The sequence below is a fragment of the Crocodylus siamensis genome, chromosome 5 (genome assembly GCF_052110815.1).
Source record: "Crocodylus siamensis isolate JL-2025a chromosome 5, ASM5211081v1, whole genome shotgun sequence".
Lineage (NCBI taxonomy): Eukaryota > Metazoa > Chordata > Crocodylia > Crocodylidae > Crocodylus > Crocodylus siamensis.
This window is the reverse complement of record NC_143399.1, coordinates 30,458,606-30,473,304: the sequence shown is the minus strand read 5'-3', so window position 1 is coordinate 30,473,304 and position 14,699 is coordinate 30,458,606. Positions and strand designations below refer to the sequence as shown.

The 14,699-nt window shown below is 42.4% G+C and overlaps 1 protein-coding gene across 8 annotated transcripts in view; it reads left to right on the top strand.

Moving 5' to 3' along the window:
* The window catches only part of KYAT3 (kynurenine aminotransferase 3), a 38,940-nt gene extending 27,738 nt beyond the window's left edge, over positions 1–11,202 (top strand). For 6 of the 8 annotated variants that reach the window (XM_090049976.1, XM_090049975.1, XM_090049973.1 and 3 more), the window contains 6 exons: positions 511–587; positions 1,903–1,992; positions 2,934–3,120; positions 5,565–5,638; positions 6,316–6,402; positions 7,766–11,202. In XM_090049976.1, the coding sequence (XP_089906102.1) occupies positions 511–587; positions 1,903–1,992; positions 2,934–3,120; positions 5,565–5,638; positions 6,316–6,402; positions 7,766–7,828 (578 nt within the window). In that variant the 3' untranslated portion in view covers positions 7,829–11,202. Of the gene's footprint in view, positions 1–510; positions 588–1,902; positions 1,993–2,933; positions 3,168–5,564; positions 5,639–6,315; positions 6,403–7,765 lie in introns of those variants that run through there. The other 2 variants (XR_016442737.1, XM_090049977.1) reach the window with 2 other exon arrangements.
* The last annotated feature ends 3,497 nt before the right edge of the window (positions 11,203–14,699 follow it).

Genomic DNA, 14,699 nt, shown 5'->3' with positions numbered 1-14,699 from the left:
AGTATTCCCAGCACTTGGTTGCTTTTACAGTTATATTCAAACTTTATATGGTTAAATGCAGTTCCATGAAGAAACTGAAAAAGTGTAACTCTCTTTTCAAATAAAATATTGGGAGCAAATTTACTGATTGAAAAAACAATGTATTGCCTTTGAGTGCAGTTACTTTTTTATAGTCTTCTTGCTGTCTGTCATAGAGTCTTAAGAAAAATATGCTTGGAAGGGACCTCAGGAGGTTATTTCCTCCTCAAAGTAGGATCATCCTTGTCCTCACAACTGAATTCCTGGGATTAGGTGGCAAAGCAGTCTCAGTAAGAGGCAGCTGAAATTTTGACATTCAGAGACACTTCTCCATTTCTTCTTTTATTTTTAGTTTAACTTTGGAATTTTTATTTTTGATTGGTGATACCCTCCATTAATACAGTGTAGCTTCTAGCTAGGAGCAATGCATATTTTATGTTTGTATGGAACATGTAGGTGCATCCTGTCTAATTAACTGTATTTTGTATGCAGCTACTTTGCCAGGGATGTGGGAGAGAACAGTAACTATTGGAAGTGCTGGAAAGACATATAGTGTAACTGGCTGGAAGGTGAGAACAAGTGGAAAATTAACTTAATAAATGACAGCATGTATTTATCTGACTTGAAAATTGACTTATGTTCTGTCATTTGAAAGTTTATGGTACTTCCAACACTTCAAGGAACTTGCAGGTGATATTTATTTGGAACCACCACCTGTCTTGTTACAAATGCATTCTAATCATACTCTATTCATTCTGAAATAAGTTCTTGTGAAAATGAAAGGATGGAGAATATGCCGTACAAAACACAATTTGATTTTTTGGGGGGGAGATCACACAGATAACACAAGGACCATTGTTTAGTTTTATAACATCCCAAACACCCAACAATCTGATTGTTTCCACTGATCAGGTACTCAGCTTTTTAAAACAACATTATTTGTGCCCACCATTGTTTTTAGTCCACAAAACTGTACACAAAACTCAGGTTCAGTGTTTCTGGGTGGTGTAGGCCCTCTAAGCATTTAAGCAGTAACAATATTTTTTTTGAATACTGTAATAAAAGTAAGGGCAATACATTATGTCTAGGACATCACTCAGACATGCTAAAACAAATGCAGATATTTAGTTTGGTGGCCAGATTTTCAGATGTGCATACATTAAATATGCTTGAAAAAACTCATATTTTGAGCATCTTGCTTTTCTTATTCATCTGCTTTCTTTAAATTACACCACACCATATGAGCATCTCAGTGGTATATACAAGGACATATTTGAGTGTGTTTCTAACAAAGCATTAGTTTTGTTCTTTTCTGCACCTTTATAATTTACAAAATTGCCTTGACTCCTTTCATAAAATATTGGGAACAAATTTTCTGATTGGGAAAGCAATGAACTTTTTTTGAGTGCTTTTACTTTTTGAAATCCTCTGGCTGTTTGTCATAGAGTCTTAAAAATATGGTTGGAAGGGACCTCAGGAGGTTATCCTGTAAAACACCCTTTATAACATGAAGATGTCAAAGCAACAATTAAGGAATGACATTGATTATCACAATGTGAATTATATCAGTTTGTTTTCTGCCCTTTAGATTAGGCTTCTGTTGCCTAATAGTATCTCTTAAGATGTGGGATTCAGTAACATTCTAACTAGAAAATAAATCCTGCTCTCAGTCATTTCTAAAGCTACTGTTCTACAAAATGGGTGGATTTTATGTAAGTTAGTAAAGTTGCACTAGTGCTCTTGGACTGATGAATGTCTGAAGGTTTTTTTGTGGGGGAGTTGTTTTGTTTTGTGTTGTTTTAATTGTTATCCTTTTGCTATAATTCTTAATTGCTCACATACCTCATCTTGAAAAAAATAATTATATGTTTTCACCCCACTTAGCTTGGTTGGTCCATTGGTCCCCAGCATCTTATAAAACATTTGCAAGTTGTTCAGCAGAATACGCTGTATACCTGCTCCACTCCATTGCAGGTGGGTATAAGTGGAGGCAGGGAAGCACTGTGTTTGTATAGCTTTGCAGAAAGGAACACAGATCCTTAGGCAGTGTTGCAGAAAAAGTTAATAATGAATTCTGAGGTATAAAAATGTATATATTGTAGCTTGTTATGAATAAAAGTGCTGGTGAACAAGACAAATTAAAGAGTAGCTAACCAGACAGACATCTTAAGAAACACTAGAACCCTGCAAACTCTCCCTTTGTTAATCTATAAGCCTGATCATTGTTGAATAAACTCTGGCCATTTCACTTCTTTCTTAGCAGTAGTGGCTGCTTGCGGATGTTAAAAAAAACCAAAATGTGTTTTATCAGAAGAAGCAGTGCATTAGTTTGACCCAGCTCTGCAGCATCTGTATAGATTGGGCACTTCAGCGGGGCTTTCGGGCACTTCTGTTTAAAGGTGATTCAATCAGCTATTAGATAAAAGCACCGAAAAAGCCTCATTAAAGTGCCTGATTTAGAGGTTGGGCGAGACAGGTCCAGCTAAAGTGCTGCCTCTTCTTGGCATGTGCAGGGCTTGGTGCGCCAAGTTTAAAGTGCTGTTTTTTGGTGGGGAGTTAACATCTACAAGTAGCCATTGTAATTACAGGATGCTGCAGTGAAGTTTCGTTTTACTAAGAATTTCTTATATCCAATAGACTACAGCTTGGTTACCAGTATTCAGTGATACTGTATCATCAATTATTTAGTCAAAAGTGTAAAAGCGTAAAACAAGGTTTATGGCTTCCTCTGTTTGCAGAGTCTATGACCCTGACTAATCCTACTGGGTGTTTCCCAAGTTATATGAAAATAATTACATGTTACGATGCAGTGTGAGAAGACTCATATCCTGTGCAACATCACAGCAACTTCTCCCAGTGACTTCAGTAGAAAGGGCCCACTCAAATGATCACTTGTACACTAATCATGTTTGCAGGAGGCTTTGGCACAAGCTTTCTTGATTGACTTTAAACGCATGGATGACCCAGACTGCTACTTTTATTCACTGTCTCGAGAACTGGAAGGCAAGCGTAATCGGATGGCTCAGTTGCTTCAGGAAGTTGGATTGAAGCCTGTCATACCAGAGGGAGGATACTTCATGATCGTGGATGTTTCTGCACTAAGTTAGTGAACGTTCATTGAAGGAGTGGGATCAAATGCTGTAGTTAAGGTTAAAATGTAACTTCAATTTTAACTTCCTCCTTTTCATTTTAAAGCAATTTTTTTTAGGGCTGAAATTTTATATATTTGGTCTTGGCCTAATGTGATTTTTTTTTTTTAAGGTTTAACAAAATCCATTAATCCAATTTAGAGTTATATGGGATTTCAAATTACTACCTTTACTTTTCATTTAACCAAATCCTGTGGTTCTTATAGAGAGGTTGTAAAATTGCAAGAGAGAGACAGTACTTAAAAGGACTTCTTTATGAAGGTCTAAAATACATTTGAGAATTGCTGATCTGTAGTTTAATATCCTGGACCCATATATAAAAAAGTTACTGTATTGGCTCAAATCCAATACAAGGTTTTTCCCCCCCTCGCCATTTAGCTTTAAGGGGGATCATCTTGGATTTGAATATAGCTTGGGGCAGGTGGTGGCTCAGCTCTGGCTTTGGCCCTGGCATTGGGGCTGAAGCCAGAGCTGAGCCAGAGCCTGTCCCAGACTGGAATTTGGCAGGGGAGGGGCCAGCCAGCCCAGGGAGCATGGGATAGAACACAGGGCAGGGGGGAAACCTGCTCTCTTTGTGCCTGTGCAAGCGCTTGTGCCTGTGCCTGCCTGCCTCCCCCAACCCCTGCAGCTCCCCTGTCTTACCTTCTGCTGTAGCTCCAGTCCGTTTAGCTTAGATCCAGCCCAAATCAGCTGCCACTTCTCCCTGGCCAGGCTGGGCTGGAGCTGCTACCATTGCTGCTGCCTGCCCCAGGAGGGGCAGGAACAGGGGGAGCAAGAGGTGGAGGAGGCAGGTTGCAGAGGGGAGCAGGGGATGGGAATAGATAAGGGGGCAGGCACTGGCACAGGGGAATAAGGAGCAGAGGAGCAGCGGGTAGGGGTCTGGCCTTTTGCCCCCTGCCACTGCTTTCCCCACCACAGCTATGGGTGGGACAAATTTAGGATGACCTTCTGCTAATTAGATTCTATACCTGGAAAATTATAACACATTTATAATTTTCCAGGTATAGAATCTAATTATTGGGAGGGTTGTCTTAGATTTGGATAAATACAGTACAGTATAACTTCATGAACCTGGCAGACTTGGGACTGAGCACCTGTCAGAAATGTGAGAATTCTGGATTTTTAAAACCTGAGCGGCAGCCAGTCCTGGAGCTTGGGGGGTGGGGTGGGCAACAATAGTGGTGGCCAGTCTCAGAGCAGTGGCACAGGGTGTTGGATGGTGACTGCAGCTGCTGCATGCAAGCCTCCGCCTGCACTGCTCTGGCACCCACCACTGCTACTCCTCAGTGGAGTGTAGTTTTAAAAAGTGCCAGATTTTCAGTGATCCTGGATTTTTTTTATATCCGGATTTATGAGGTTATACTGTATTTCCTTTGGTAGAAAGTTACTTTACACATTAGAAACACTTGTTTATTGTCTAAATTTCAAATTATATCAAAGTTTTAAAATCCATATGGAACCATATGGAACTTAAAGATACTTTCATATCAAAGGAAAATTTCCCCTAGAGCAGGGGCAGGCATTTATTTAGGGCGGAGGGATGCTTACTGAGTTTTGGCAAGCCATCAAGGGCTGCATGATAGGCAGCCAGGGGCAGATAAATATCACTTTTCTAAATTTTTTAGGGGCCCTGCGGGCCAGATATAATGGCCTGGCACACCACATCCAGCCCGTGGGCCGTGTTTTGCCCACCCCTGCCCTAGAGCAATGATTCTCAACCAGGGTATTGCATGATTCTTTTAAGGATGCCATGGGGTACTGCACAGTTTAGCACTGCACTGTATGCAGACAGCTACACATGATTTGCAAGATAACTTCAGTGACTTCAAGTAGGAATCCCTAGAGTTCAAAAGACTTCTGAGCTTTTGTGGCCTTTCTGAGTTCTTTGCAACAAAAGAATTGCTTTATTATTTTTCTCTAGTCAAAAGATGAGTGAAATTTTAGAGTGGGCATTTCCTGAGGGGTGCTTTGAATTTTAAAAGATGGAGAAGCACTGCCTTAAAGGAATGGCATCTAGTGTTACAACTTTGATTGACTGGTCATAATAGCACTTACATAGCAAACGTATAAAGACAACAACAACTTTATGAAAAAGACCCCAGGCAATAGGTCAATATACATATCCCAGTTTTACAAATGAGGAAACTGCTGCTCAGAGAGGTTGTGTGACTTTTCTGAAATCTTGTAACACATCACTGTCAAAACCAGGATTTGGGTGGTTGAAGTACAGGACTCAGTTCATCCTTTCCAGTATTTTTAAATTAAAATTGTTGTGACGTGTTACTTTTTTTTCTGAAGTATGGTAGTTGTAATAGAGAAAGCCAAGAGTTTATTCTTCCTGGAATCTGGGAAGTCCTGTAATATTATGTTCCATCTTACATTTGTTTGTCATTTTAGATGTGGATCTTTCTGATATGGTGGAGGACAGGCCTTATGATTATAAATTTGTGACATGGATGATAAAATCCAAGGTAAGAGGGTCTCTCTCTTCTTCAGTGACTCAAACACAGGTTGACATTTTAGAAATATTTGTATCCCTAAAACAAAAATTAAATACTTCTGCACCTGTAAAATGATGGAACCAAAGTGTTTTCAAAATGCAGCTTGGAGGGGGCCGGAGGTTTGGGTGTATGTATCCTATGAACTGTGGTACTCTGGTAGCTAAAATCTTGCTAAACACATTGTAAATGCAGCTTGCATGTTGTTTTTATTGTTCTGTTTTGTCCCAGTGATTGCTCTTCTTTCACACACAATGTATCTGTACTGCTGGATGGCAAAGCTGGCATTACTTTGCCAGCAGAAAGAAGGGTTTTTCTGCCACCAGAGGGGAGCTCTGAGTGCAGGCACATTCATAGTTTGGCCAGCAGCCCCGTGTCATGTACACTGTGTTGTGATCAAGTCAGTCTAGGCTTAGCAAACAGATGCTAAGCTCAATGAATGCATTATCAATCTCCGTAGTGAAGATGAACCTGTTGACTTCAGCATTTCAGGTTTAGGTTCTGATGTTTGGTATACAAATTCTGAAATGAGTCCGTTCAGTTCTCATGAAGGAAAGGAGGGTTCTGAAATCAAGGCTGCAAAATTATCTAACTTAAAACTGATTTTATCCTTGTGTGTAGCAAACAGATCATTACATTTCATTTTTCAGAAGCTGTCAGCAATTCCTCTGACAGCATTTTGTGGCCTGGAGACTAAAGAGCAATTTGAGAAATATATACGGTTTTGCTTCATCAAAGTAAGTTTGTGTCTTTCTCTAGAAGTCTGTTTTCACAGTAGTGTTGTTGGCTATTACTGGAGTTTTCACGCTTGTTTATTAAAAAACACAATGATGAACAAATGAAGGAAAAAACCAGTATAGAGGTTTACAGGGAAGATTGGACATTATATTCTGTTCTGGTTGAAGGCTCTAACAGCAAAATGTCAGCTTATAATCAAATTAAGCAACACAAAGTAGCCTTGAGCCCTTTGTTTATAGGCTCTTCACCCCAGAAGGAGGTGGACTGGCTGAGAAGGATAAGTTGCCAGGCATAAGCTGATTCTTAGCACATTCCCCTCTCTATCTCTACTAACAGTATTCTGTGGGCTTACTTTGTTTTGGAAGCTAGCCTCATGTTGAGCAGGCAGGTGATATCAATATACATGCTCTCTTCTAGATACACTTATTAACTACAGACTAAAGGAATCATGCTGGTGTTTAGTGGATAATGTATTCCAGCTTGCACCATCTTGCCTGCCTCATCCTAATCATCTTTTATGTCATTTATAATTAATTTTGTCTGCTTGTGGAAATTCCACTCACTTATCTTAAATAACTTAAGGTTTAGAAAGAACTTCAATTACAAAGAGTATGAAGGGGAACATGCCTAAAAATGAATCAAAATCAGTAAGTTGCAACTTGATTAGCCTGTCATCTCTTCAGTACAACCTTTTTCCTTCTTCATCCTAATGCACCCATTTGAAGCTTTTCTTAGGAAATCAGAAATGATGCATGGTAGGGACTGTGTCTTATACTACAACTTCCACCATTTCTGCTGCCTCCAGTAAGTCTTGGAGAACTCTGAAGCTAGAGTAGAAATAGTCCCTTGACCACAGCTGTGTGCACATTACTGTGCAAATTGACTTGGAAAATGAACTTGAGTAAATGTTTGACATTGGTGTATTGCTAGCTCACCAGTATGGATAAAAATGTTTTTTAATATAATACCAGTCAAATCAATCTGTAGACTGCTGTGTGACTCAAAGCTGTACCTAAATGACAAGACTTGGCCAGAATACACACATTTGGGGAGGTGTTTGATCAGCCATAGCATGGTTTTTCTATATGAGTTTTTTTTTTTTTAAAAGAACCCCAACCCTGTCTACACAGATTAGTTAACTATGATAGCTTGAATTCAGGTGACTAGTGGACAAGAAATGCCTTTGTATGACTAAATACATCAGACATGGTTCCACAACTATATACTTATGTACATTGCATTTTTTGTAATGACGCCAAGGAAAGCCAAGAAGTTGTCTGAAATTTCTTGAGTTGGATTGTGACAAAAATGGCTGAGTTGGGAAATTCTACCTACTGTAATGGCGGCTTTCTGTTTTTGCAGCAAGACAGCACTTTGGATGCAGCAGAGATGATCCTGAAGAAGTGGAGTAAACAGACAGCTTAATTTTGATTAACAGCGCTCTCTGACATAAGTATTATATACATTTAAAAACAGATTACTTAATACGATACATGATGGATATGAAATAATAAGCAACTTTGTGCTGCCACTGGCTGAGTAGCTGAAATGGTGATTTATTCAATTCAGATAATGTGATTCAAGGAGTCATTTTCAGTCTTTTCCAAACTGTTGGCTATTTCCCAAAATATACATGGGAGCCTATGCTTCTGAGAAAAATAAAACAAGATTTGGTAGGAAGTTGAAAAAACCCAAAGTGTAAACATTAAGACTTAACAGAAAAAAGAATTGAGGAAGTAGGAGCTGCTTCTGATGTAGAAATATGGGAACCTGTGGGAAATAGTAGAATTTGAAAGTAAAACATTGGATTCCATAAACTACAGTAGTTTGGTGCAGAGGGAAATTAAGATATGGTAAAGGTTAGGTGGTTTCTATGTCCTTGTGTGGAAGGGTTTTTTGTTTTTTCGTTTGTTTTGATTTTCTTACACACCAAAATAAAGTTTACACTATTCAGGCAATGCTGTTTTTGAGAGAGAGGTAACTGTGCTACATACCATTATTTCTGTTTTAATTTCCTACAGTTGTCAAATTTTACTATTTGTGAAAGTGCTTGATCTTCAATAAAGTTCTAAAAGTAGCAGATGATGTAAGACTTTACCTATACATTCATACATTTAAAAAAAAAGAGCTAGTTCAAAATGCACCTTGACAATCCTTAACTATACAGTCAATGAAGTAACCTACTCCTGCAGTCCCTTCGCAGTTGTTAACTCTACATCAAAATAGATCCTTAAATAAAATCTCATGAAAACTCAAGAGTAGGCATTGTATTGTGCAATTGAGGTTGGTGAAACCTGACTATTTTGGGCTGAGGGAGTGAGAAGGGCAAATCCTGAAGTGGATGAGTTCCCGTGGGGAATTCCCACCAGCTTCACCTCTTGCATACATCAGAGAGGTTCTGGATGGTTTCATCATCCCCAAACTGGTTCCCACCTGACAAAAAGCAGTCCAGAGTAGCTCTTGGGAAGAGATTGCTATGTTCTTTTTCCATGACTTCTATATTGGTAAAAGGTAGGGTAGATCTGCACTTTATAGACTAACTAAAAAGACATTTAGACATCTGTAAGAACTACTTCACAGTCAGGGCAGCTAGGATCTAGAACCAACTTCCAAAGGAAGTGGTGTTGGCTCCTACCCTGGGGGTCTTTAAGAGGAGGCTTGATGCCTACCTGGCTGGAATCATCTGAGCCCAGTTTTTTCTCCTGCCCAGGCAGGGGGTCGGACTTGAAGATCTACAAGATCCCTTCCAACCCTACTTCTATGATTCTATGATAAATCAGAGGCATATTATGCTGCCAGAAGCAGCAGGTTACTTCATTAGATGCTAAGGTGATCTTGTAAGGTAGAGTTGGAACAAGCTTAGTACATATTTGCAAAATATCATCTTCCTTGTTCTGCCTGGGGTTCAGAATCTTAAGGACTACCAGTGTGTCATTGGCTTGAACAAAAAGTGTCTCATCCATAAGTAAATTTACTACCCACAGCTGAGCTGGCAGCAGCTGCCACATTTCTTTGTCAGTTTGTCACCTTGGCCTTGGACACCCATTCTCAACAGCTGGAATCTCCTTCATTGTTCTGTCATCCAGTTCTTGACACCATCACAAGAAATTAATCAGAAATCTTTTTTGTTAAAGGAGGTGAAGTCTGTTACCTTTGTTCTCCATATTGAAAAAGTTCTTGGGAAATAAAATTTGCTGCCCGTGAGTTATCAGATACATCCTGGGGAAATAAATTCCAGGGAAAGCTACCTCATGTTTCCCAAATGCCATTGTATTGAAAATTCCCACTGTAAATTCTGTGCGGAAGATGTGCAGGAAACTGTAGGACATTTGCCCAGAGAACATTTCAGAAAGATCTCTTCCAGCATGCTAGTTTGAGTGCAAGAAAAACGTATAATTTTTCTTCATGTATTTCAGCTTGTAACATGACAAACATGTTATGATATCAGACTGTCTGTATCAGCGTCTTGGCACATGTTATACTTATGGCGTAATTGTGTTCTGCCCACATGGGCTGCAGAGCAAGGCACTTTAAAATGCTGGGCTGCAGGGAGCCAGGCTGAACTAGCAGTTTTTAAATGCCAAATGTCCTGAGGACATTGAGATGAGGGAGAGATTCCCTGATTCCAAGGTCTCAGTGGCCGGGGATTTCTAAAAGCCATGTCTGCAGCTGGGCTGTCCCAGGGCCATTCTGACAATCAGCTGATTGTCAGACCTTGGCCCAACAGCCCAGGCTCTTCACTCGATCTAGAACCATCGGGGCTGGTTCTGATAATCAGCGGATTGTCACACCTGGCCCTCACAATCTAGGGTCTCAAACTGGACCTGGGAGCATTGGGGCTTTGGGGCCCAGTTGATTGTTGTACCTCCTCTTGACCCAACCAGGACTGCCAGGGCTCAGTCTGACAATCAAGTAATTAATTATTGGACCTGGCCCCAAGAGCCTCTGGCCTGGAATCTACTGGTGGCTGGGGGTAGCCCTGTGTGTCCAGAACAGAGCCTCCCTTGCCCAATCTGCAGGATCAGGCTGGGGGCAGCTGAGCAGTGGCTCGCTTGGGATCAGAGGAATTTTTTAAAGCCCCATCACAGCAGGAGGCACGATGTTTGGCATGGGGCATAAAATTCCTTTGATCTCAAATGCACCATTGTTTTAATATCTGCCAGGGTCCTTATACTGGGTCTAAAGCAAAAGGCAGGTGCAGTAGAGAATGGGGAGCCTCAAGGCTTACAGCTGTCTTTTTTCTCAATTGTGCTAAAACTAAACAAATGTCCCAATATGAATGTACCATAAAAAAACAAAGCATTTTCTCTATTGTATAGATCAATTCTATATTTTTGTAGTATCTTAATCTAATGATAAAGACTGTATACTGTTGGAATTTTCACCTATCTTTGAAACAAATGCCTCAGTGCCTTACAGAATTCAATAATGTCTATAACTTCATATCAACATACTTTAATGAATTTGAAAAGCTTAGTATAATGTAATATAATTCTAAATGATAGTACTGACGTGGCACATTGTTGTAGATGCTGCTATCCAAAATCTTCAGAAGTTGTGTGGAGAGGTAATGATGCGGAAGCTATTGTTCATACAGGAAGCTGTCCTCACTTTGACATCTATAGAAAAACATTTAACTAAATCTGTGTAATCTTTCTTTCCTGATGACAGTTAGTGAAAAGTTGTTGCTGACGGGGATAGACAGAAACTAAAACTATTGTGTTTTGGTATTTATCATTTTTTGGTATTTATCATTCTTATATTCCTTTTATTTCAAAATAAAAATTTAGTTAAACAAATTTAAGTGTGGCCTGTGTACATCTAATTCATCAGGAGACTGATTAGTAACATTAGTCACAATTTTACCCCATAGTCAGATTGAAGGACAATGGGGTTTTTTTTGCCTTCTTCTGTAGCAGGGGTCATGGCCCTCTACCTGGGATCTCTTGAGCATATATTAACAGCCTTTTATAGAAACAGAACATTGGCTGCTATGTTTCCCCCACTTTACCTGTGGCAGGTTACGGTGCTATGTCTTGTGTTGTGTCAGGGTTGATGGTACTTTTATGAAATAAGTTTAGATTATGGATTTCATAGCTTTCATAGACATTAGGGCTGAAAGGGACCTTGGAAGATCATCGAGTCCAGCCCCCTGCTCCAGGGACAGGAAGTCAGCTGGGTTCATAGGATCCCAGCAAGATAAACATCCAGATTTCTCTTGAAGGTGTTCAAAGTAGGTGCTTGAACCACCTCCAATGGCAGGCTATTTCAGACCTTGGGGACTCGGACAGTAAAGAAGTTCTTCCTTATGTCCAGCCTGTCTTGCCAGAGTTTATAACCATTCGACCTTGTAATCCCTCGGGGCACTCTGGTGAACAGACATTCTCCCAGATCCTGGTGAACACCCCTTATAAACTTATAGGTGGCCATCAGATTGCCCCTAAGCCTGCGCTTTTCCAGTCTGAAAAGTCCCATAAGCTCTCAGCCTCTCATTATAAGGTCTGTTTTCCTGACCTCTGATCGTGTGCGTGGCTCTTCCCTGCACTCTCTCAAGCTTCTCCACATCCTCTTTGAATTGTGGAGCCCAAAACTGGACGCAGTACTCCAGCTGCGGCCTCACCAAAGTAGAGTACAATGGGAAAATGACATCCTGGGATTTGCTTGAGAAGCATCTATGGATGCAAGCCAGTGTTTTGCTCCCTTTACTAGCCACAGCATCACATTGAAGTCTCACATTCATCTTGTGGTCAATCCTGACCCCCAAGTTCTTCTTGTCTGTCCTGCCGAGCCTATTTTTCCTCCCAAGGTGGAGAACCTTGCATTTTTCAGTGGTAAACACCACCAGGTTCTTGTCCGCCCATTTCCTGAGCCTGTCAAGGTCAGCCTGGATTACACCCCCGTCCTCAAGTGTGGATGCTTTACCCCAAAGTTTGGTATAATTGGCGGACTTGGCCAGTCCACTTCTGACGCCAGTGTCCACATCATTAATGAAGATGTTGAACAATATATGTCAGTACGACATCAATCTCCTCTCCCTTGTCCAGGTGATAGGTCACCTGGTCGTAAAAGGAAATAAGATTGGTCAAGCACGACCTACCCGCAACAACCTCGTGCTGGCTATCCCTCAGGATGTTGCCATCAGCTAGTCCATTAAGAATGGCCTCTTTGATCTTTTCTAAACCTTCCCCGGGATAGAGGTCAGGCTGATGGGCCTGTAGTTTGCCGGATCCATTTTCCTCCAATTCTTGAAGATAGGCACCACATTGGTCTTCTTCCAGTCCTCAGGCACTTCACCAGAGTGCCAGGAGCTCTCGAAGATCCATGCTAGGAGCTGGGATATGATGCAGGCTACCTCCTTGAGTACCCTGGGTTGTAGATTGTCAGGGCTGGCTGACTTGAAGATGTCTACCTTTCAAGGTGTTCCTTCACGAGGTCAGCACTGATGGTGGGCCAGGAATCACCCTTACCTGGGTGTCCCATGGGACTTGTGAAAGACCAATGCGAAGTACCTATTTAGTAAGTTGACTTTTTCCCGGGCGTCGGTCGTCAGTTCTCCCTTCTGGTTTAGCAGGGGTCCAATGTTGCTCTTGCTTTTCCCCCAGCTCCCCACATATCTAAAAAAGAACTTTTTATTGTCCTTGATGCTTGTGGCCAATTGGAGTTCCGTCGCAGCCTTGGCTTTCTGGGTTCACTCCCTGCACGTCCGGACCAGTGCAGTACATTCCTCCTTGGAGGTGGATCCTGTCCTCCATCCTTTGTAGGTCTTTCTTTTTAGATGCAGGAGGACCGCTAGTTCCTTGTTGAGCCAAAGGGCTGCTGTGCCCTCTTGCTACCTTTCCTCCGAGATGGAATAGACTTGGCTCGTGCAAGGATGCCCCCCTTGAGGAGCAACCATTCTTCCTGGACTCCCCTCCCCTTGGGGTCGTGGTCCCTTAGGGCCTTACTGACAAGCCTCCTGAGCTTGTCAAAGTCAGCCCTCCTGAAGTTGAGGACCTCTGTCCTGCTGACTGACTTGCCAGTTTTGGGTGGATGGTGACAGTGATCAGCTCATGGTCAGTGTCACCCAGTTTCCCTTCGATAGTTAGGTCATTGATTAGGTCATCTCCGGTTGCCAGTACCAGGTCGAGCAGCATTTTACCTCTTGTTGGCCCATAAACTTCTTGCGTCAGAGCTCATCCATGCATGTGAGAAAGCTTTGCAACGGTTTGGATTTGGCTAAGCATTCTTCCCACGAGATGTCCAGGTAGTTGAAGCCTTCCATGACAACCATGGACCGGAAGCATGCGGCCTCAGCCAATTCCCTGGCAAACTCCTGGTCAAGCTCTTGATTTTGGGAGGGAGGTCTGTAGTAGGCTGCCATCATCGTGTCCCCCTGTGCCGTGTTCCCCACGGATTTTAACGCAGAGGGTCTCCAGTCATCCACCCTGAGTGCCAGTGTCGTCTTGCAGGGACACATAGCTCTCCTTGACATAGACAGCCACACCCCTACCCCTTTTGTCTACTGGATCCCTCCTGTACAGGGTATAGCCATCTACACCCGTGGTCCAATCATGGGTGGAGCCCCACCAGGTCTCCGTTATCCCTATGACATTGTAATTATTTGTGTTGAGCAGGAGGACAAGTTCCTCCAGTTTATTCCCCAAGCTCCTGACATTCGTGTACAGGTATGCAAGTGTCCCCTTGGGGGGCCCTAGTCTTGCCCACAGATTGTTCCAGGGCTGGAGCAGAGGTGAGCTCCCTTAGGTGCCTTGGCCTGCTGGCTTTGCAAGGGTTGCTCTGTGGGCCATCAGTGATGATAGCTCCCCCGTCCCCCAGTGGGCTTAGTTTAAAGCTTGGTGGATCAGGTCAGCCAGTCTGGCTGAGAAGAGCCTCCTCCCCAGCAGAGAGAGGTGGAGGCCATCTCTTCCCAGCAGCTTGCTGCCTCTCTCACCAAAGAGTGGACTGAGGTCATGGAAGCCGAAACCTTCCTGATGACACCAGTGCTGCAGTCTTTGCTTCACTACCTGGATCCTCTTCTCCCTCCTCAGCCGGTAGCCCGAAACTGGAAGGATTGAGGAAAATACCACCTGCACCCCCAACCCCTTAAGTCCTGCTCCCAAATCCCTGTAGTGCTTCATGACCCGGCTGGAAGTGCTCCAAGCTTTGTCATTGGTGCCCACATGGATAAGGAACATAAGGTAGTGGACAGTGGGCTAGAGGAGCTTAGGGATCTTCTCTGCAATGTCTTGGATACGGGCTCCCGGGAAGCAGCAGACTTCCCAGGCCAAGGGGTTGGGGCGGCAGATTGCCCCCTCAG